The sequence below is a fragment of the Melanostigma gelatinosum genome (genome assembly GCF_949748355.1).
Source record: "Melanostigma gelatinosum genome assembly, chromosome: 1".
NCBI classification, from domain to species: Eukaryota; Metazoa; Chordata; class Actinopteri; order Perciformes; family Zoarcidae; genus Melanostigma; species Melanostigma gelatinosum.
In genome coordinates this window covers 4,252,008-4,276,287 of record NC_136634.1, presented here as the reverse complement: position 1 = coordinate 4,276,287, position 24,280 = coordinate 4,252,008, and the positions used below count along the sequence as shown (strand labels likewise).

Genomic DNA, 24,280 nt, shown 5'->3' with positions numbered 1-24,280 from the left:
TTGACTCATGACCAAGATAATTGCAGTGTGACTACGCCTACTCAAAAATGATTGTCCACTGTTTTTTATTTTGGTTTAAAGTCAGTGAAGAAACTTGATTGTCTGAGCTGCTCATGCAAGGACTAAACTTACGTGACAAGATTAGTCTCAAGTGTTTTTTTTGCGAGACTCAAAGTATTCTTTGCAATTTTTCCTCTGACTTTTACCATTTACAATGTCACAGCAGGTTCAATAGAAAGTCAGAATAACAAAAACAGCCAGATGGCTTTTTTTAAAATTTGGTTGACATTGTTTTTAAATAAAGTAAAAACAGACTTTCATTGTCAGCAACATTGAGCCAGGCATTGTCTGTGAAGTTATTTTCCATTTCATTTTCAACATTCATATTTGTGCATAACCAAGAAATGTATATCCAATTTTATATACAGTCAATATCAGACTTAAAGGGAGATTTTTGCAAAGCATTCAAAAGTTTCTTTAGCTATTGTTTGGTTTTATTTTTCGATGCAAATCGATTTACAAGCTGTCCCCAGCATCTGTTGAAAGAATAAGTGTCAGAGATGGATTGTAGATCATTTATTTAAAATATATATATATATATTATTTTTATTTTTTTCCTGATAAATACTCGCCAGCTCAAAAAAATCTTCCATTTGTGTGGGACACTCCTGACAACTTCAGAATTAGGTGTGTGTGAGTTTCAAACCTCAGAAGATGCGAGCAATACCAGGATGTAGGATGTAGCAAAAAAAACAAAAAGAAACACAACAGGATCAAGGATGTGGGGGAGCACAAGAGAAGAGAAGGAAGAGAATGAAAGAAGAAAGCCACTGACTAGCTGCTGCTGAGCAATGGTAATAGCCTGTCGGTTTTGCTGGTTTCTCCTTCCTTCTGCAGCAGCTGTATGCCGCCCAGCTGGCAAGCATGCAGATCTCACCGGGAGCCAAGATGGCTCCCCTCCCGCAGGCTCCCAACTCCTCTGGTCCCCTCTCCCCCTCAGCCCTGAAGAGCGAGAAGCGAGCATCCAGTCCCGTGGTCAACATTAAGGCGAGTCCATCGATGCACATGTTGTAAAATGGTTTACGTTGAACGGCATGAGTTGTTGAAATGATTCAACAGGATTTACAAGAGCCAGGTGGACACATTTGTGAGTGATAATATTGCAATTCAGGATGGACCAGAGAGCAGTAGGCAAAGACAACAACACCATGTTGTCGAGCAACTGGGAATTGAGGACCGTATAAGGGCAACGTATGGGAAAAGAAACCATGTCTCTATGGTGTGCAACAAGCAACATAACAAGTGAAAGGAAAGAGTGAGTTCAGAATCAGTGCGAAAGGAAAACACCCAAGAATAAAAACAGTTCAAGTGAAAGTGAGAGGCTGGAAATGTGGAAGTTGTTGAAAACAACAAGCCGCGCACGGCCCTGTACTCTTCACTGACAATTAGAAACAGCTCATCTGAAAGTCGCACACAAACGCACACTCCGAAAATGACACTGGCGCTGGCTGCTGTTTGGCAGGGGCCCAGACCCCTCTACTGGAGAGAGCGTCCGCCTCATCTTCACTCAACGACGAGGCAGTAATGGGAGCCATGTGTGTGTGTGTGTGTGTGTGGGGGGGGGGGGCACAGCTGCAGCCGGCGTCACAATAGGCCGGCGTCAGAGCTCACTCAAACAGTAGTGCCATGCCCTCCGAACTCCCCACCCTGCGCTCCGCCCCCCCCCCCCCCCCCCCCCCCCAACTGTGGCATGCCACCCGCAGCCTAGTCCCTCCCGACCCGCCGAGCCAGTCCTAAACTCCTCTCCCTCTCAACACTTCCCTCAGCGGAAGCTCAGCCCCAAATTAGATCCACGTTCATTCAGCGTTTGCTGCCAACACCAGAGTCGCGGTTGTTGACGTGAGTTACACCACATTTCCTTTTGCTGGGGATTCCTTGTGTGGATCAGTGTGGTCGTGAATCTTTGTTGAGAAATAGAGGAATTGCACAAAGGTGCCCTTCTTTAGATGAGAAGATACACTGCCCCCCCCCCCCCCCCCTGTCAGGTTCACAGAGGTTAGCAGTGGAATTCATTTATTGAAAAAAATCCGGTTGACTGATCAGTGAGTGGGAGCGTCACTGAAGCACTTTAAGGGATACTTTGGACAAAATTGAAAATCAGCAGCTGTGGTCTTCTTAAAATGAGTCCATTACACTTCCAATGGGGGACCCATTTCCACAGCAGAAACATGTAGTTTTGCTAAAATATTGTATCTGTGTTGCACTCAAGTTATACCATCCGATGCTTCCGGTATATTTAGAAATAGCAATATTGGTAAACTAATGATTCCTTGGAACATACTGTGCTTTGTTCCCCGTATAAAACATTTGAAAAGTTGTTTTTATTGGAATAAAATACAAATATATTGTTAATAAAACAGATATGATAATATTGTGTCAATAATCCTGCTCCACCTCCCCACACACACTATTTTGTGTTTAATACATTTTCCAAAAAAGAAAGAAAATGCATAATAAACAAAGTGAGGATGAATTTGTCTGATCGCATCATTATAATTATTATCTTTTCATTTTCTTTAGATATTGCGATGATGTTGTTGTTGTGTATGTACTGAAGATCTGATATCATGACAGCTCTGAGTCTGATGCAGATCCTGCTGTATTCGACACTTCCAACAGGAGGAAGCATCCACACAGCCGTTGAACCTCTCAGCCAGACCCAAGACCGCCGAGCCTCTTCGCTCCCCGACGTCCCCGACTCACGGCCTGTTCTCCGGGAGCAAGTCCAGCCCTACAGGCGTGGGCAAGGGCTGCATCCCAAGCCCCCTCGCCAACATGGGCAGGAACACCTCTCTGGGTAGGCAACAGACACAGACACCTTTACCACTATAGGCAGGATGGGCCACCTGGCCTAGCGGCACTGCTGCCCTGCCTAAAATGAATACATTAGTATTGGCTTCACCGGCATCTTCAGTAAGAACCTGAAAACTGCTTCGCGACACCAAGGGGAAACACTCGTGCGCGTACACAAACAGACACTCGGACACCAGGGTATCGTCCACATGTGCACCGTACATCCAAGCATGTCGTCGCTCACTGTGTAAAAACTGTCTTCCCCTCAACCGGAAAAACAAAAACATCACCCACCCAAACACCTCCCTCCTGCTCGCCACACACAGTCAAACCGAGCAGCGCCGCATGCGTCTGATAGACTGCAGACACCTCAACTCCACGAGGAGACATGTGTGTGTGTGTGTGTGTGCTTGTGTGTGTGGTAGTGTTTGCGTTTTACAGGAGTCCAAAGCCCTGTATTTAGCCCCAATGAAAACCCCAGCAGCGGAAGCAGTGAAACCCAGCACACGTGATTTGGTTTTTAAGAGCTTCCTCACATCATTGTCTGCCCGCGCTAGACCTTTTATGCCGCTACCTCTGCTATCTGTTATTAAGGCCGATCTAAGCCCTCTCATTATAACCCCCCTAGAAAACGATTTGGCCAGCTCCTCTGGAGTGGCTTTGAGGACGCGACGCTTGTGTTCCCGCGAAGTTATTTTTTGCCCATTTTAACGGCCACCCAAGCATACAGCGCTTCCGACTTGTCTGCTAATTAAGCGAGGAGGGCGACGGAAACTTTGCATGCTTTTATTTATTTATTTATTTTCCCTGTTCTTCAAATGTACATCGGCTTCAAAAGTGTGAAGCGCGGCACATAAACAAGGGGAAGGAGGTTCTGTTGTGTTTACACACAAGTGGACCGGAACTTTGCCGACATTTGGCCCCAGTCAGAGTTTGGAAGAAAATCCAAACTTCATACAGATGTTTAAACATAATTCCCTCGGAATTTGTATGCAGCCGTGCTACATTGTTGGTTCTCAGCTCTTACGTCAGCTTGATAGTGATCATAGAGCAGCATGAAATCACACAAATAAGCAGAAATTGGGTTTTCCAAGTGTTCAAAAGCATCCGACGCAAAGGGGACACATGATGTTCATTTACAGGTTCATACTTGTGTTCATGGTTTCTACTAGAACCTGTGTACATGCTTTAGTGTGCTCTATACTAATATACCTAATATACCTGTATTTGTCTGAAACGTTCCGTTTTAGCGCCTGTCTCTTTAAGCCCAGTCTGCTCTGATTGGCTTACATGATATATATGGTACACCATGAGGAAAGATGTTACGTCAACAACTATTTTCTTCTCCATGAGTCGGACGAGACGGTGACAAGATGACACCATCGTCATTAAGCACTAACTGACGATATCAACATGCAATGTCGTTGATCAAGAAATAAAGACTAAAATGTAGTTTAAAAAATGAAAGCAATACCTCCACCTCACATTCTAAGCTTTAGTTAGAGAGTTAGGATACTAATGAACAATTTCTCTCCAAAGTTGGATTCATTTTTGTCATTTCATATGCGCTAACCAGAACTTTTGAATCAGAATCTGATGACATCCTGTCCTCCCCTCGCAGACATCCTGTCCAGCCTCAACTCCACGGCGCTCTTTGGGGACCAGGACGCCGTGATGAAGGCCATCCAGGAGGCCAGGAGCATGAGGGAGCAGATCCAGAGGGAGCAGCTCCACCACCAGCATCAGCACCACCCGGGACACCACAGTCTGGAGGCCAAACTGTCCGCCCTCAGCAGCATGACCCTCAACAACGGCAACAAGGTCAGAGGGACAGACGGATCACATGTGGCCGCACGAGGACACTCGCAGACACACTTCACTGGCGAGGTCTATCGGAATCACATGCTGCAAATGCAGTTCTCAAAGGCATTTTCCTTCATGTGACGAAAGAATTCTGATCGTAATTGCACACACACACACACACACACACACACACATAAAGTACTAGAAATAAGTATTAGAAAACGTGTGATGATAAAAATACATTTCTTCGTGTAACTAATCAACTGGGAAGTTTCATTGGATATCTGTCAGTTACATTTTATTTATTTGTATTTATCTGGGCTGTCTCCATTTAAATAGCATTCAAGAATTCAACAATGTATTTAAAAAGTTAAGCACTTGTACCAGGTTAAACAGTTTTGTACAATAAGTATATTTATAGAAGGTACATGTTGCTCATCAACACTCACTGCTTTGCTCCAAGAGTCTGCACTTTATTTCAGCACCATTGTTTAGCAGCCTTTAAAGGAAGCTGTACCTCCACCAGAGATACTTGCGCTGCTTCTACATATTTCTACAGACATAGAAGTACACTTTTGAATGCTACTTGGAGTATTTCTACATTGAGGTGTCGCTACTTTTCCTCCAGTAAAAGATGTGAACACATCTTCTAAACTGCCCACAGCTACAGGAGCATGCAGCGTAATGTGGGATTCAGCATTCAGAACAACCTCTCGCTCCTGTGTCCTATTTTCTCCCGTATTTCATTTGCCCGGTCTTAGAGATTTCAGCTCAGCGTCTGTCGAATATTCATGGGTGATATTTGGTGTTGTTTGGCTCGGGCGGCTGCTCTTGAGTACTTCTCTTTTCTCTTCTCATCTGCACGGCCACCCAGAAGCCAACAGCTTTGAAGACGGAGCAGCTGGGCCAATGACAAGTGATGGTTTTGGCGTTTGAGCGTATGTGTGCGTGTGTGTTTGTGTGCCTGCCTTGACTGAGACCAAGTGGGTGTTTTTTGGGGGAGAGGAGGCGGTGTTAGCATTAGAGTGTGTGTGTGGGTGGGTGTGTAACGGAGTACAGCTCTTCACTTGCCCTGGAGGGGGGATCCCGGCCTCTGGGTTTTAGCCCAATTAAAGGGCCTTTCTCTGGGAAGGGACCTCCCCCCTGCATGCTCACCTCTCCCCCCCGCTCATCTCTGCCCCTGGGCTGAAGGAGACAGGGTTTTTGTACCAGGATCTCATATCCAGCGGGACATCCATATTCCAGAACATCTTCTATCAGTCTGATCAGCCAGTGAAGGATTCCAGGGATCAGACGTTCAGTAAAATAGGGAGCATGATTAGACCGGCTCTCCTGCGCAATTGATCCCATGTCGCTGGCGAGGATGAGGAGGAGGAGGAGAGGAACGCATGAATATTTTAGGGGTGGCGACTTTGAACTCAGCCAACCCCAAGTAGGTCATGATTGGTGCACTCCCAGGATAGGCTGTTTTGAATTTTTTTGGACTTGTTTGCTTCGCATCTTCAGGAGGAAAACATCCAAAATCTGGCAAAATATATCTCTGCTGTACTTATCCTCAGTCCCAAGTTGATTTTTTTTCCAGTCATTATGCTGGTAAACACTGAGATACGCATACGTATAAATTATACAACGGCCTTTCCTAATAAATTGTTTATTAAGACTTAAAATACTCTTTTCTTTTGCACAAAGTTAACTTTGAAATGATGACAGATTAAGGTGAGTGTGCATTGCAGCGAGAGCCCTGTGTGCTTCTCAAGCGCTGTATTTTCCAACTTCATAAGAACAAAACCAAAGCGATGCAGTAATTTGGTTTATAGCTCAATGCCTCCTAATAAAAAGCTCATTTGGAAAGTCTCAAAGTAATTGTTTCCGGTTGGAGGACGACAGCAGGCCTCGGTGTTTGTTGTCAGTTTGTTATTCGTTACCTAACAACAGCAGCTCAAAGACTCTTTCTCTTGAGCTTTAAATACATCTTTTTTTCTTTTGGACGGAGACATTTTTTGATGTGTGTGTCTGTGTGTGTGTTTTTTCTTCTGAAGCACTCAAAGGCTTTGCTCTGTCTTAAACAATTCATGGATGGAACTTGCTGGATACTGAGAGTGTGACTCACCCGCTCCACCTCGGGAGGCAACGAGACCAGCTCTTTTTCTTTACCTTGGAGTTGTGTGTTGTTTTCTGTTCGTCAAATAAATTTGTTACACAAACCCTCTGAGACTTTGAAGCCCCGGCCAAGCCTTTTTATTTCATGACATTGTACTAACGCAGCATATTAGGCGTCTTTGGAGGGAATGAGACAACTGCTGTTAATGGTGCCTCAGTGTTGTGTTGAATGTTGAGCTATTTATTGAGTTGTCGCGGTGACGTCTGACTGCGTGTGTTTGTGTTTATTTCGCTTTCTGTTTGGGTATTTTTGTCCCTCAGCTTTCATTTCGAGCCCCGACGACATTTCCCCAAGAGCTGAAAGTGATCCCGGGCTCCTTTGTGTGTGTGTGAGTGTGTGTGTGAGTGTGTGTGTGTGTCCTGGCTCTGCACTGGCCTCCGCCATGTTAATGTCATTATAGCTGGTGTACAGACGAGAGGCCTGGCCAGTTAGTGGCATTGTTGAGTATCACCTTACGCTTACGTTGCGTCCAGCTGGCCTGCGGCTGCCAAAGCTCACTGAAATAGCCGCCGCGTATGACTGAGTGGTTGTGTGCGTCTGTTTGTGTGTGCAAAAAAACCCTGTGCACTGCTTTGTTTTTATCTAAACAGCCACACAACACTCCCTAAAGCCACTTAAAAGAGGATTTGAGAGATTGTCACATAACCCAACTGACATGTTTTGGATGAAAACACCAAAATCAACCATGCGTCTCCGGTCGATTGTCCACTCAGGCGCTAACTAATCAGAACATGGAGGCATAACATGTAGAATTTCTAAGTCTGAAGTGTCACAACTCTGAACAGGAGCTCTGTAATGTTGACATAAAAGATAATTCACTGCTTTGAACCACGAGGGACTACTTTTCCTGTTTCCGCAGGAGGCGAACACGGTGGGTGATGGCAGGTAAATCTACAGGCCACATAAGCAGGAACACAAGCAGGTTCTTTTTATCGCTCCAAGATCTGTTTTCTCACTTTGGATGACGCCTGTTGTGCAAACCGTCCCTCTACAGCTCGTCTCTCAGACTTCGGCACAGTTTTGAACTTCGTATTTAATTTAACGAGAACCATTGTAGAGAGACGCATTTTGTCTGTTGAACAGTTGAAAAGTGCAGTTTCTGTTGAGAGAGCAGAGTACGTCTGGAGGGAGGAAATGGTTGTACAGACGTTTATATTGGCTCTGCTGGTGAGTTTGGTCTTTGCAGGAAGCGAGCCTGTTAAACCGACAGCTCAGGCGGCTCCATGTCTTGATTAAAGGTCGCAGTAATGTTGCTGTATTTGAAGCCTGAATGATATACATTATAATAATGTATACTACAAAGCTGAGTACTGGCACCTGCAAATAGACTGTTGAGTGTCTACTTCTTTGGGGTTGGAGCCTCAAGGGGTGGAGGGCTGGTGGCGGTGTTAAGGGCTATGAATAGGAGGAATGGTGAGAAGGAGGGGAGGGCTGACGGACAGATCTGTCGGCACACAGCAAAGTCTGAAGAAGGGAAGAGAGCAAGAAAGATGAAGAAAATAGGAATAGAGAGGGAACGGTGGGAGGGGGCCGATGAGGTTGCCAAACTTGATTGGCCCGGGAGGAGACGGTAAACGGTTGCGGGTCAGCTGGAGGCAGGCCGTGCTGGCGGTGGGCAAGTTGTAACTGTGGTAATGAGCTCAGTACGGTGTGGATTAAAAAAAAACAACAGCGATGTTTACAGCGTTAGCAACTGTGGGGTGACGCGAAAGAGTCGGGTGTCTCTTCAATGATGAAACATACATTCAGCAGCAGTAGGGCTGTAGACCCAGTTCAAGCAACAGCGTGTTAAACAGACACAGATGTGATGTGTCCCTCCGGTGCTTGTTTTTGAGGTGAATGTTAAGCACCTCTTCCCTTCTGGTTTTGTCCTTTAACTTTGATTTATTTAATTAGTCCTTTGGTTTGATTTACCTTTGCCCCTGCAACCCTGTGTGTTTAATTCATTTGGTCCTTGATTCGTCAACTTGTCTGCTTTGAATTGCCACTTTGTTTGCTCCGCTTCAGGCCTGTGTTAAACAGTAATGAAATATCAAGTACAGTACGTGATGGGTGGGTTTTTGCTGTCTGAAAGCCATTCCAAATTCAAAAGCTTTTATAGGAGCACAATCCAATCGTGTACACAATACAATTGGAGACTCATGAAAGAAAAGCCTGTAATGCTGCTCCAAAAGGCAGCAGTCCAGTATCAAACCAGCGGGCGCGCAGGCCAAACCTATTTCAATCTTGACTAAACAAAGTAAAGACAGCTCCTTATTGCATTCGCCACAAGAGCTTTCAAGTCGACCAAAAGTAGACCAACCGCGTGGAATATTTGCAAATGTTGACCCAGGTCTGCTGTTAATCTGTATTTTGGATCAGTCCTCCTCTGCTGGTGCTGTCCTAGTCTCTTTTCCAGAACTCTAACTCTACTGTGCATTACTTTTCCATCGTCTCCTCCCATTAGGCCTCTAACTACTTAACTTATGCTCTGTGGTGCATCTGATAGCGCTACAGGGCAAAGCGGTAATGTTTAGCATCTTTTCAAGAACCACGAATTCCATCTTCTCTAACTTTTAATGTTTGGAGCACCAAACTAAAACTTCCAGTTATCTGAGCGAATCATCACGAGCGATGGCCGCGTTCCACTATTGTTTAGCACTGCAAGCGAAAGTCCTTATTCTTGTTTCTGGTCTAGTTTTCCACTCCTGTTTGCTCTTTCTATCTCCCTCTGTGTCTCTTTTCTTTCGTCCTTTGTTAGGCGGTTGCTTCCTGCGGTGAGCATGGCACTGCCCAGGCACATGTTCTGTGGTGGGCCTGATTACAGCCCTGCCGTAGTGCTGACATTGGCCCGCGTCGACTCCTCATCTATAAACACACACACACACACACAGATATATGTACATATACACGCCAGCCCCTAAGTTCCACCAACTCTGCCAGCGGCTACCGCGGCATGACTTCACCCGGCAACCATTCCTTGCGTCAAACAAAATGCCTCTGTCACCAGAAAAAGGAGGAGAGGCGGGAGGGAGGGAGGGAGGGAGGGAGGGAGGGCAGGGGATAAGAGAGGAGAGGAGAGGAGGAGTGTAGATGTGCGGTAGCTGTGCGGAGGGTTCGATGTTTTCCACCACAGTTTGGGAGTGTGGTGGGGTAATTTTAGCTGGAAGGCCCCAAGGCAGGCTGCTTGTAGAAGTTATTTGTCTCAGAAGCGGAGTGGCAGGCAGAAGGCAGAATCAGAGCGAGCGCATGATGCTGGGAGGCTGGGGAAGACACTGTTGATTAGCGCTGAAGGGGCTGTGACTGAGCTTATGGTCATGACCCAATACCCCTCAGATACTGTCAAACACACGTTATGAAGCTGCAACCAAGTAAACCGCCCACTTTGAGGTGCTGGACTTTCCTTTGCGCCAACTCAACCTGGCAATTTGTTTTATTGTCATTACCGTCGGAGTCGTCACATTAAAAAAATGACTGTAATGTGTTTTTCCTTGTGTTGCAGGAGCGGCTGCACTATGAGACGCTGAGCCAGCATCTGGGTAAGCTTGGGGAGGACGCTGGGAAGATGGTCCATCGAGTCATCGACCTGACGAGACCCGAAGATCTGGATGGTGAGCACCGCCTTACTCTTCTTCCCTGTTTCCTCTTTTTCAAAGGCTCTTCTTTTGATTTGTTCAATTAGTTTTGTTTCGCTTACCTTTCTGATTCTTACACTCCTCATTTCTGGTAGCTTATAATGCTGGTAATTCAGAAATGTATGCAGATGCAGGAAGGACATGGTAGAAAATGGAAGGCTAGCGGGATATCCAAGGAAGGAGTTGCTGGAGCTTTGAGAAGCAGAGTCTCAGTTAGAAGCAGTCACATCCTGTTCAGACTAAATTGATACCAGTGACCCTTAACTCCGTGGGCCCCACATAGAAGAGGCCCTACTTCTGGTGTTCTGCCATCTCAGAAACCCGCAATAAAGAAGAACGCATCCTCCAGAAAGCCAGAACACGCAGGTATTCAGGGAATGCAAATATGTATTGTGCTTCTCAGGATGCTACGGTGAAGGACTCCCTCAACAGCTAAACAGAGTGTTCAATGTCAACAGCTTACGCTCTTGAACAATTTCACACTGTTATCGTCCCACAAATACATAACCAGATGCTGAATTCTCCTACTTTTGTTTCCCGCAACGAGTGTTTGTGACACAAGATCCCACCCAGTGCAAGCAAACAAGAGCAGGCGAAGACACACAGCGAGTGTGTGGTGGTTAATGGTCAATGAAGTTCACTGCAAAGAAGAATGATAGCAAGACTTGTTTTACGTAGTACATGCAGTTACCAGTTACTGGTGCATAAAACACCTTTCTGAATGTCGTCTAAAGACACTGACTTGGTGTTGACGTTTTTCTCCCAACCCACCTGTTACTCATAAAACAGTGTTTACAGGCGATGAGCAGTGCTCATTGTGGTTTAGTTTAGAATCAGAGGACTAAACACAGCAGCATAGGCCTTGAGATACCATCAGGCGGAAGCCAACTGACTGCGGTGTGTACAGCTCATGTGTGTTTGTGTGAGCATGTTGAGGGCATCCCAGTAAGACCCCCATCACACTTTTGTTATACTTGTGTTATACATCCTCCCTCACGGATCAAGGGCTGAAGAAACAAACAGGAAGGGCTCATCCATATCAGTGCAACATCCCACATTTTCAAGCGTGAAAGTACGACAGATGAATGTGTCAAAGATGGGCATGCTGAGAATGTTATTCCTTTGTGTCACTACAGGGAGCAGCATCACAGAGGCAAGAGTGTTCAGGGAGGCGCGGGGCAGGAACAACGCCGAGCCCCACATCAAGAGGCCCATGAACGCCTTCATGGTGTGGGCCAAAGACGAGAGGAGGAAGATCCTGCAGACCTTCCCTGACATGCACAACTCCAACATCAGCAAGATCCTCGGTGAGATATTACAGATTTATCTTTCAATCATTTTTCTGAGCAGAGAAACTCATTTACAAACTACAAGAATCAGTTGCTTTCCTTATGGAACTTATCACCTTTTGGATGCGTTGGGACATGAAACATTTGTTGAAATAGAGGTGTCGCCAGCATCTTGTTGAGAGACGCAGTGCATTTGACAGTTGATGGTCCTCAAACCGGGACATTTTTCGTCGTGTCAGCCTCTCCGCTCAGGCTGCAGACTATAAGAAGAAGTAGTGTGCTTTTAAAGCGTGAACACTTCACACACAGAGCTCCACTATGTAAGCCTGGCGAGTGTGATGGATTCATTCAGCTATAATGTCGGCGTGTTGATACGAACCTCCTCGGCACAGATAGCCTTTCACGCGGCGCTGAGCACGGCGGTTGTTTCGGTGAACGTTCTGAGGACGGCCACTGTCCGATGCAGGCCTCGAGTCAGCTCGAGGGTTGCTGAATGCTCCTCCTGAGCAACATTAACAAATTGCTTTTTCTTAAGTGGGTCTGTCCTCCTGACCTGGAACTTTGAATGGGCTGTGATGGAGATAGATAGATAGATACTTTATTCATCCCCAGGGGGAAATTGTTAAAAGGGAGTTTTGTGTTTCTTGCTTCTTGCGTTTATTTGATTAATCATTTGTGCAACAGTTTCACTGACAGAATCTTAATTTAAGTCAGAAATGTATGTCTTACCTTATTATGAGGAATAGCCATGTTTGAATTATTCGATTGAAAGTGATGTTTGCAGGCAAATATGAACAGTAAGATCCTGTTTGCTGGAAGCATTTAGAAATGATTTCCCTGTAATTTATCAAGCCTCTGTAGCAATATAGGAGCAAAAAGCAGAATCTAAAGTGCAGAATTGTGTACATGACTGCATGTGTACAATGCATGTCTCTCCAACGTAATAACACAGCTGGGCTTTGGGGAGTGGGTGGCAGGCTTAAAAAAACATTGTTTCCTGTGTCACAAAAGTAGAAGAGGAGTTTGTGATAAACCTTGATAAACAGAGAAGCGAGGCGGGGTGTGTATAATCAGAGTGCTTTGCAGATGTGCTGCGTTCCTGCGGTAATGGCCCTGTCCACTTGTTCAGAAGGTCCTGTTACCAGGGGAAATAACAAGTACACAATGCATAATTATTCTCGAGCCAAGAGGGAGCAGAGTGTTATCCACTCCTGAACAGCCTCCTTGGTTGAAGAATTGATGGTTTCTGTTCATATGACAACATCCAACCTTAAAAAAACACCAGAAATGCTGATTTTCATGGTTAAACCAAGGCTCTGTCACTCTTTCGTATGATTGATTTAATGTGCAGCTGAAGTGACAGTATGGGAGCATTGTCGGACCACTGATTCAGTGCTCGTTACATCTATTGTAGATGTAAACTCTGCTCAACCAGTAACATGGAAACAGCGTAGAAAAGCACGGCAATGCCTTTTTCTGTCATTCCCAAAAGTCCTTGTGGCCGTTAATAGCAGTGAGTGAGGAGTCAGCAGGCAGTCAGCGGCAAAAAAAGGTGTTTTGAGAAAGTGTGAGTCACCGCAACCACGAGAGATCCTTGATCATGCTGCCATAACTGGTCACCCAAAATATGATGCAGTTTACTGCAGCAAATTGCGAGAACAGCTGTGGACAGACGCAGAGGTGCACACTCACTCACGAGCAATCGCATGATCCTCTCTCGACGGAGACAACTAAAAACTAAAACGTCCTTTTTCTCCAGGCTCTCGCTGGAAAGGCATGACCAACCAGGAGAAGCAGCCGTACTACGAGGAGCAGGCCCACCTGAGCAAGGTCCACTTGGAGAAATATCCCAACTACAAGTACAAGCCGCGGCCCAAGAGAACCTGCATCATCGATGGCAAGAAGCTGCGCATCGGAGAGTACAAGCAGATGATGCGGTCACGACGTCAGGAGATGAGGCAGTTCTTTGTGGGGTGAGTACCGGAGTTTTCCCCGGACATCACAGCTTTCTGCATCAGCGCTCCTCGTGGTTTGAGAGAGCTGCAGTGAAAGAAGATGTTCAAACTCAAGCTGACAGTCGTATGCGTGGAACTACAGAGACTGCACAGTTTGCAATGGAATTCTGAATATCACAGCGTCATTTTTAATTACAAGGTTTAATTCTAAAGAAATCGTATCGAAGTCGTGTCTCGCTCGAGAACACTTTGACTAATTGACTGTCTCACCTGTGAGCGTTCAGTTCAGTTGTCTCTTGAGTAAGCATGCCGTTCTGCTCGCCACCTTGGCCTGAATACAGGTGTTTAAGCAAATCTACTTAGCTAGACAAAAGAAAAAACATCCAAATGTAATTCATGAATTCAATCTGGTATTTTTTTGAATAACTTTGTTTCTTGTATATGAGGTATTTCTTCTTAATGTGTCACAGTATGAATATAGAAGAGATATTTTAAACTACTTCCATTTGCTCGAGGTTCTTCTGGTGACCATCAGGGTTGATGGACCATTCGTGAAAGATTTATTTTTGGAACCCAGTTGTATCTGCAACACCCTTTTAACATGCGCTGAATAGCATTATATTTTTTAGAGTGTAGTCGGTGCAGAGAGGGGGAAAACAGTGGCATTGTCTTAATAGGAAGCAGCCATGGATGTGTTTAAAGCCATCACAGCGGCCTGTGCTTGAGATGGATTTACCAGAGGCCACGGCTTTGAATAGGAGCGATTTTTAATAGCTTGTCATTTATTAAATTAGGACAATGCTGGGGCGCTTGCGGGCAGTGAAATTGGACACAGACAGACATAGTGGAATATGAAATGTAAGCAGATGTATGAGAGGGAAACGAGAGCGAGGCAGACGTCACAGGCTCAATGCCACATCTACTGTGTGTGGTCAAGTTCATGCAACAAAAAAAAAGAACAGCTCATGATTCTACAGGCCTGGTCTTTCAATTTAAGCTAAATCAAATAGCTACCGGGAGCCAGTATACATCCAGATTCCATACGCACACATTCCATATAACTGAACCGGTGTTGTTTTAAAAAAGCATTTCATGTGAAAATGTGTCCGTCAGAGCGCACAGTGGGAATCGTTTCAGGAGACTGAGGAGGGAAAACTGTTAGGTGAGAAAAGTGACTCCAGTTTTCCTGCTTTATGTGGTTCATTTGAGGAGCCAGAGGGCCAGCTTGAGTGATGTGCGTCATTCCATCTATATCTGAACAGGTTATTCAGCCGATGCTGCTGTGAGCCGGCAGGGAGAGCTGCGTGTTGGGACATGAGATGAGAAGCCGTTGCTGTTTTATTTAAGTGGGCTCAGAATTAATGTTTTGTTCAAAGCAGTTTGTTTAAAGAAGGTTATAATGAACAAGTATCTGATCAAACGGCGGTCCATCCACCTCGTACGTAACCAGTTGATATGCTAACTGTTGCTGTGACTAAATCTTTTTATTGTCACGTCCGACAGACACAACATGTTTCTGAACGACCTCGACAATCATCAGATGGATTGCTGTTACATTTTGTACAGACGTTCATGATCCCCAGTGGATGAATCCTACTGATTCAAAGTGATACCCTAACGTTTCCTCTAGCGCCACCATGAGGTTAACATCTGTGGGTTTCTGTGTGAAAAGTCTCAACAACTACCAGATGGATTGCCATGACATTTGGTTCAGCCAATCATGTGCTCACAGGCCTCAGTCTTGTTTTGTGCCTAATAACAGTTTCCTCTTCCATTCTTTCTCTTCTTTCCTTGTTTCTCAGGCCTCAGCCACCGATGACTCTCGGCAACAGCCCCGGCGGAGTAGTTTACCCAGGCGCCATAACCATGGCCACAGCCACGACATCCCCACACCTGACCTCAGACTGCTCCAGCAACTCAGCCAGCCCCGAACCTGCCATCCCCGTCATTCAGAGCACGTACGGGTTGAAGTCCGAGCCCGGCGGCGGGGGCAGCAATGGCGGCTTGGTCGGAGCGTTGGATCTGCAGAGGGATCCTACCAACGGAGCCAACGACACGGACATGTACGAGGACTTTGAGGACGAGCCCAAGTCAGACTATAGCAGCGACCGCGAGACACGGGAGGCCGTCAGTGCCAACTGAGTGTGCTCAGGGTGTCAGTTGTAAAAAGAGAGAGAGAAAAAAGAGAAAAACTCCTGTTATACTCAGAGACACTTTTTAAAAACACAGTTTATTATCGAGACATCAGGACGTATTGCGTCATGCACTGAGCATGCCCAGACAGGATCCAAACTCTGCAGACATGCTCAGAAAGTTCTTGTACGGTATCTCGAAAGAGACGTCCACTTGAAGAAGAGGGCTGATGGAAACAAACGTGACCCGAGAAAACAACCCGAACAGACGAGCAGACATCAAACTGACAATGAGCTTCAGTTTCCTACACTTTGACAATCTTAACAGGAGCGAATAAGAGTTCGAGGAAAGAAAGAGAAGGAGAACGAACGGGACGGAGGACAGATGAGCGACGGACACATTGCTGTGTGGTTTGTAAAGAGCATGCATAGATTGTGAAACATCAGGAATTGGTCTTCAACAGCTATTTGGTCTTAATGTTTAAGGTGTGATTTAGTTTTTATCATTGTGTATTTACCTTTGTTGTGTTCTTGTTTCCTCATTGTTTTTTGTTCTACAGACTTTTTTCTGACAGGTCACTGCCTGTACAAACTCTGGACTGTCGGAACTTGAAATTTTAAAAGTTTTAATATAAATCCTAGCTATTGTAATCTTATAGTCTTACTTTTGTTTCTTACGAATACAGTGCATCTACATCTTGTTTTTCTGACAAACTGCTTACATTACTGTTTCTTTTTTTTATATATCCCAGCTCAGGTATGATGTGCCAGCTTGTGAATGTGTTGTTTTCTTTGTTTGTTTTGACTCATCAAAATAAAGGGAGCAAAATCCCTTATATCACATTATTATTATTATTATTATTATTATTATTATTATTATTACTAAGTATGTAAGTAAGAAAGTACCCAGGCATTGTACAGATTTACTTCAAATGTGCCAAACCTACATTCACATTCGCTTGGGATGTTGTCGTCTTAACTTCCAATGTTGCAAAAAAAGTCTTACACACACACACACACACACACACACACACACACACACACTTCAGTCTCTGGCAGCCCCTCCAGCTTCGAGATGTAGTTCGAAGAGTCTGTTCTTCAATTCCACTGCATTGGTGCTTTCATGAACCACATTGCCCATAGTTCCTTGAGGCCAAACACTTGGCACATTGTGCTGTAATTTTGCAGCACGGCGTAACCAAATGCTGACATTTCGTATTGGAGTCTGTCCCTTTCAATCTGGCCAAAGGTATGGACATTACATTTCTGCTGAGACACTTCAAGAGTTCGTGAGTCTTAAAAGTGTCCCTATAGCTTTGTTCATCCAGCGTCACAGAAAAGGGGATGAGCAGCCCCAGTGTTTCCCTACTGTAGAAAAAGAGTTTCTAATATTCTGGATCCCCGTCACTGTATTTTGTGTTTTGAATCGGTACAAAAGTGTAAAAATGTTACAATTTTTATTCGCCTGTTAATATTCGTAGATGTCTTCTCAGCATCACGTGGGAAAGATAAACCAAACTTGTGTTGTGAGAAAAGAATTTATATAGTTTCAACAAATGGGTTTAAGAGGTCTGTTGTTTGAAAAAGGGCACCGTTTTCTACATTGCATGTATATTTTGAAGACGAGTAAATTATTAAGAGACGAATGGAGGAAAAGAAGGTGCCTGATTCTTAATCAGCTTCTCAGTCAGAGCAAAGTTTGACTCCAGTCTGAAACGAGATGTTCCTCTTCCGTCTCTGAGTGCTCTTTCTGTTTCACTCGTCTTCGTGGCTCCATGTTTCTCACCATATCTGGTCGCTGTTACTTGGGAAAGCTTCACAAGCTGGGACTGAACATTGTTTTTTGCTTGCATCACAGTAAAAAAAGCCTCATGCATCGACATTTCTGTTCGTGTCATACGCATCCTAAGCACTGGATATAAATTCTATGTTTTTTTTGTTTTTTTTTAGTATTGACTAATGTGAAGTTGTTTGATTTTCAACGTGATACATTAGAACAGTCCACAGTCACATGTTTGGACTCTAGAGGAAGCCTCGTACATGCTAGGCACAAGCAAATTGCCATTTCTTTAGAAGCATTTCATTTATTGAAGCAAGTTTTGTTGCTGCAGCTCTAGTGCCACCTGAAGGGGTCACATCGCCTCTGACCTCTTTCAAACCTCATGCTCTTGTCACTTGTGACCTGCAGAAGCAGAACACAAGTTTCCTGGTCGCATACATTTTGTGATGAGTACCGGTATTGTATTTGAAATTTAATTGTGCGTTTTAACATTTCATTGTATTTATTAGCCAGCTTTGGCTCTAAAAAGTGTCAGTACAACTTGGTGAGAAAGACAATCAAAAAAATAAATAAATAAGAAGTAAAGACTTGAGATTTTCCTTATAAATGTGTCACTTCATCATTGCTTCATGTGTTTCTTTGACTTTTGTGGAAAGATGGGAGTTTCACAATTTGTTCATATGCGGAAAAGCTATTGTGTTGTGCACGTGAAAGCACTGCGCACAAGCTACAGGTAGTGCTGCATGAATTTATTTTTCCATTACTCTAAAGAGTGCTCTTACTTTCCAGGCATCGAATAATTTCCAACACAAGGCTTTCTGTTTCCAAAGTCGAGCTGTTCCACTTGGTCCTGATATTTTGGTGGCCCACTACAGTAAAATGTGGCCTATTGTTCCATTGTGCGTGCGTGAGGTAACGCCACACACACTGACTGTGCTGTGGCGTACACGCCACGGCGCCGGTGCTCGCTGCAGCCAATCCCAGCATTTCGGAGAGAGAGGAACAGAGGGCTCAGCCATATGCAGCCACATCATAAATCTCAATGTAATTGCCAAATCAACTGTAGCGTCACCCTGCAAGGGGCGCCGGCAAGTTTGTCACACACTCCTTTGTGTGCACTTTTGTGTGTGTGTGTGTGTGTGTGTGTGTGCTGTAGCTTTTAGTTGGGAGGGGTGTTTGAAATCATACTTGTGCTGTTGCCATGCTAATCTCGTGAAATAAGTCATCATAATTTACATTTCCTTTTTCCTTTCTGCAGGATGAACGTTTATCTGTTTGACAGATGTGTACATGGCTGTGTGAGTGCATGCAAAGCTTTCAGCGCCTCAACAAGGGAGAGCATAGTTCAATACGGTGCAGTCATACTTCATAACTTGATATATACATTCATATACAGACTTCATTTAGCCCGGGAGGAAACAGGTGTATCTGCAATTTTCCATGATATCCCAGTTGTTAAAGCTACTCGTAGCTACATTTAAAAAGATTAACAGTCAGAAAAACATACAAGATTGACCCGAGTCAAATTCGTAAATAATTTAAATAATTTGCGTGCACGGAGTATCAGACCTGGGTGGGGCTTGCATCTGGAAATGAGTCACATTTGCTTAAAATATTTGTGCTTTGTCTCCAAGTGGCGCTTCATATTGTCGCTTTTAATAATTGCCACAGTCTCTGAACGTAGGAGACATAGTTTTGAACTGCCCGTAGGGCACTGAACATATTCTTCTGAACATATTCTTCTGAACATATTCTTCTGAACATGTTCTTCTGAACATATTCTTCTGAACATAATCTTGGTTAAAGGTCGAGGGCTATGCCAATCGGAATACACATATTTCTTCGGCCGAGTTGCAGAACGAGTTGCGGAACGAGTGACAAGTTGTGCCGTTTTTAATAAAAGCACGACATCAAAATTTGATAATTTGACATCCGACAACATTTTTGACAGACTATACTATGACTTTGTTTCATGACATTTTTGACATAGTATCTATTTTTTATGGCATTTTTCAACATACCATACTATGACTTTTTTAATACTTTTTGACATACGAATATTGTCACTTTTTTACGACTTTGACAGACAGTACTATGACTTTTTATGTTTTTTTCCAAAATACTACACTATGACTTTTTATGACTTTGAAAAACTACACTACGATATTTTTCTAAAATAATGACTTTTTGACATCCTATACTATTACATTTGTTTGACAAACTGTACTTTACAACATGCTATACGATGACTTTGTTTCATGACGTTTGTCAACATACTATACTGTTACTTTTTGACATGCTATATATACCATGACTTTTTTACGGCCTATATCATGATTATTTTTAACATACTATTCTATGGACTTTTTATGATATTCGGAAACATTCTATACAATGACATTTGTCGACAAAACGGTACTTTGACTCTTTTATGACAGTTTTCAACATGCTACAGGCTACTGTGGCTTTTTTGAGTTTTTGATTTCTAAAAAAACGTATTGAAGAGAAGTGACAACAAAATCCTTTCTCTTTTCCTTCCTCACCAATCAAGCCTCAACTAATATCATAAGATTTATAAATTGTTATCACAAAGAAGGAGCCCCCTTCAGACGCGTTGGATAGGCATCAAAGCCACTCTGTAGATATGATCATGAATGGTCCTGGTGCTGCACCATCCTCTTTGAGCTGAGAGCTAATGATGCTTAATCATTTGAATGCTTTGGATTCAAAAGGGTAATAATTGACCCTTGCTCTTCCATTGAGTTGCCCATGTTTTACAATAAGCACTGTTTGTGCCATTCTGATGGTAAAACATTGCTGAGAAGTCTGCATTTAATTGAAAAGTGAATTTTTGTTTTTTTTACTTTCAGGTTATGTACAACTGCTTAAAAGAGCATTTCAACATAAGGCAGGTTTAATTACGTACGTGCTACATGCAATTAAAACTAAGTTTACTGAAAGGTTAGGGTTAACAGAGATCAGGCAAATTGTAATGTTGATAACAATTTACACCGAGGGGAACATAAATGTCTCTGCCAAATTGCATGACAATCCATCGAATAGTTGTTGAAACATTCCACTGAAAGCATAAATGTCCGGCTCACAATATGATGCATCCTCTGGGGACCATGAATGTCTAAAAAGGCTCAACTTTGCCATCTCTGACCACAACGACATACTCTGACACAATAAAGTGATACATTTTATTGTTCTATATGCATCAATTACATAACATAGGCAGAATAAAAACAAATATAACTTACATTTTCTTTCAGATTGTCACAAACTGAAGAGGTGGCATGACTTTATATCATACAAGAATATAGAGCAAGTGTTCTAAGTAGAGTTTTCAATATTCTATGAAATACAATTTTTGAAACATCTGCTGCCCTTTATTATAGTGTAATATAATATACTGTATTCGTCAGTGTAATGTGAAACCTTACCTTGAATACAATGTTAGACCGTTTTAAGCAAATTAAAATTGGTAACAACTGTAAATTGGGAGGGGGTCTTATTAGAATTCCAAGGGTCAGCAGCCTTGGAGGCCTTCAACAATAACTAAAAATTTCAAAGCAATATCTGAATAAAAGGAAATCATACACACAAAAAAGCTTTGAAAGGAGTTGCTTTAGCTGCATTTGTGTTTCAATGTCTTTGAAACATTGCATAAAGGCCTATACTTCTTTTTTTAATGCATTAATTAGAAGTGAAAGAAAAAATCGACAGCACTTTTTGGATGGGCAATGGACAAAAGGCCAATTTTTCCTCTTTGAGGAAAAGTCCTTCGGTCTTTTTAAGTGCATTAGTCCGCTAATTAAATATTATATGTTTAACAAAAAATGCACTTTGAAAGCAGCTGGATTGTTTGACTCAAAGACTCGGCTGCAGCCTTGATGAGTGGAACTGTGTGTGACCATGAAGAGGTAAAGAACGCCATTGTTGTCAATCCTCCCCCCATTTCACCCGCCGTAATCCTTTCCGCCGATTTTACAATCACATTCCCTTTTGTGCTTCCTTCACAGATAAAGACACGAGACACCGTAATGCAGAGCAGGGCACTCGTTGACGTGTCCGACCAGCCGAGCCTCCGTTATTTCACAGTCTGATATGTTTGTTTCATTGACTGCACACCAACTTATTGTTCACTGTTGAAAATGCTATGAAGCGCTGCAGGCTACCGGTTTGTTTACAAGACAAGCTGAACAGCCAACAGGAAGTGTTCAATGTTAGATCAAACAGTGATCGCCGGCAAAGTTTTACACTTGAACTTATCTCAATTCCATGCAGGTTTTTTGCCAAACATTTCAACATATATATTGTATTTCATGTTTTAAGCTCTGTAGAGCTAAGATCATTTGGTCAATTCCCCCTTTACACTGCCAGCTGGAAAGTGTTAACCTCCCAACCTGTATTACTATAACAGTATATTGTATGTATGAATCTTTTTGACAGACTCCTCTCTCTTATGAACTCTTTACCATCTGTGGATTATGTACAAAACTAACATACTTTGGAGGAAACACAATGATCCTTTGATTATGTATGATCATGCTGCTAAATCATCACTCTCCATTGTTTTGTCAACTGCTGTCGCTGAAGTCAAGAATAAATAATAAATGTCCATCTTTAAGCCAACATGGATGAGAGGCTCCTATTTCAGCATCTAATTGAATTTCAAACGAGCAACGTTATAATGAAGGCGATGTGATCAAAAGCTCCGGAGCAGCTTCGAAACCTTGCACCCGGTGGTGAGACTGTTCAACTTTACTCTCAAAGACTTTTACTTCTTTCCTCCTGCAGTATCAGCTCCTGGCAAGTAACGCATAATTAAGGCCTTCATTGATTATGCTTGGACAACTCAAAACACTTGATGAAGGTTCTGTAAATGTTGTGGTAATTCATCACATGGCTGGACAACCAAAGCACTTCGTTAAATGTTGACATGGGTTGTGGTCTTGGTTATATCCTGAAAAAGTCGATGCGGATTTGAAGGATTAGGGAGTTGAACTAATGAGCATGGTACTCTCTGACATACAACGCTCGCTACAGTATTACAAGGTTGCAGCAGCTCGTTGCACGTGAATATGATCCAGTGGCAAATTAGTTTAAAAAGAATCATTTGTGGAAGACAACGTTGTGTTACAGTAATGCCAGCTCGGTACTACCGTATGTGCAACCTTTATTTGTGTCAGTAATTCACCTTTCCTTCCGTCTCATGTGAAAATATCCAAGGTGGGATTAACCACATTAACCACATTAGAATCAACTTTGATCACTTTGAGCCACCTTCAAACAGGGAAGAAGAAGCTTTTCATCTTGTAGCCTCAGATCACAAGTTAAATTGGACATGTGTGGAACCTATTCATTACACTGCTCATTTCTGACTCACAGTCTTACTTTTATGTGTGCTTGAAGCATAAAAACACCCGTTTCAGATTGTTTCAGAGCACTACAGAGCACTTTTTCTTTAGTTTTATAATGTATCATAACACACTGCACTGATAGCAGAAATCTACTGCAAATAGACAAAGCATTGATATGCAAATGTTGGATTAAATAAATACAGTAGCATTTAAGAAGTCTGACAGGAGATAAATTACTTGATCATTAGTAATTGCATTCCAGTGACAAATAAAGCATTGTATACATTTAGTGACATGATTTCTGAAGTGGTCTGCAAAGACAAAGTCATTTGAGTTACGTTGAATTAACTGGAAATTTGAAACTTGCATATTTAGTTGATGAGAGAAACAAAGTTAACACGTGAATGACACTGAACAGGCCTCTGAGTGGGCAGATGATACATGCCCCCATGTTGTAGGCTACAGTGTAAAAAGTAGCTTTTCAGAGAACTACAAAACAAAACGCAGCTGCAGTATTAAGTCATTGTGAAGTAACACTAAATCACTTCTTGTGTTTGCCGTGCTGTTGCACTGTGAAAAGGGTCAGTTGGAGGTGAAATTAAATAGTAGATACACTCTTCGTCAATCAGTCAATCAATTTACGGTGAAAATGTCTCGGAGTTAACCGTTTTTTAATCAGGACAAACGGCTGTCCTACTAAAACTGGGACCACGTTGTGACATCATTTGTACTGCATATTAGTCCACACACATAATTCAGAAGATCATACTGTTTAACACTGTATTTACATGCTGTTACAGCACTGAAAATGTAAATTAATTCGCAATACATTTTCAAATTTGCAGGATCGGTATACATCCTGTAAGGTAGGTAAAAAGCATCGTTACAACAATACTCCCAGAGATACAAATGTCCAGTTATGCACTCCTGGGTACAGTAAATACGTTGAGACGTGTTTTCCATCAGAACTGTGGTTCACACTGAATAAGCATGCAAATAACCCTCATGGGTTTTATGATCAGGCTCAGTTTTTGTGGCTGAATGCGACTCTGCTAAGTGTGGGAACAATTAATGTGTTTCTGGCACGACCTTTATCACAACGTGCCAAAAAGGCTTATCGGAAAACAGATATTTAAAAAATCACAATGACAGCAAAACATATTATCTCAAACTACAGCCTGAAATAACAAACAATGGGGAGCACATTTCATTATAAGCCTTCATTTCAGTGGATTTACAAAGTGCATCACCAAGTAGGACATTGGTAACTCTTCCTGGTCTCACAGCACGGCAACGCTACAATATGCTGGGAAATGAACCTCACTTT

General features: G+C 43.1%; 1 protein-coding gene across 4 annotated transcripts in view; it reads left to right on the top strand.

Moving 5' to 3' along the window:
- The window catches only part of LOC306778810 (transcription factor SOX-6-like), a 107,115-nt gene extending 88,934 nt beyond the window's left edge, over window positions 1-18,181 (top strand). For all 4 annotated transcript variants that reach the window (XM_079270488.1, XM_079270490.1, XM_079270487.1 and 1 more), the window contains 7 exons: window positions 898-1,047; window positions 2,680-2,857; window positions 4,475-4,674; window positions 10,299-10,407; window positions 11,568-11,738; window positions 13,480-13,693; window positions 15,478-18,181. In XM_079270488.1, the coding sequence (XP_079126614.1) occupies window positions 898-1,047; window positions 2,680-2,857; window positions 4,475-4,674; window positions 10,299-10,407; window positions 11,568-11,738; window positions 13,480-13,693; window positions 15,478-15,817 (1,362 nt within the window). In that variant the 3' untranslated portion in view covers window positions 15,818-18,181. The remainder of the gene's footprint in view (window positions 1-897; window positions 1,048-2,679; window positions 2,858-4,474; window positions 4,675-10,298; window positions 10,408-11,567; window positions 11,739-13,479; window positions 13,694-15,477) is intronic.
- The last annotated feature ends 6,099 nt before the right edge of the window (window positions 18,182-24,280 follow it).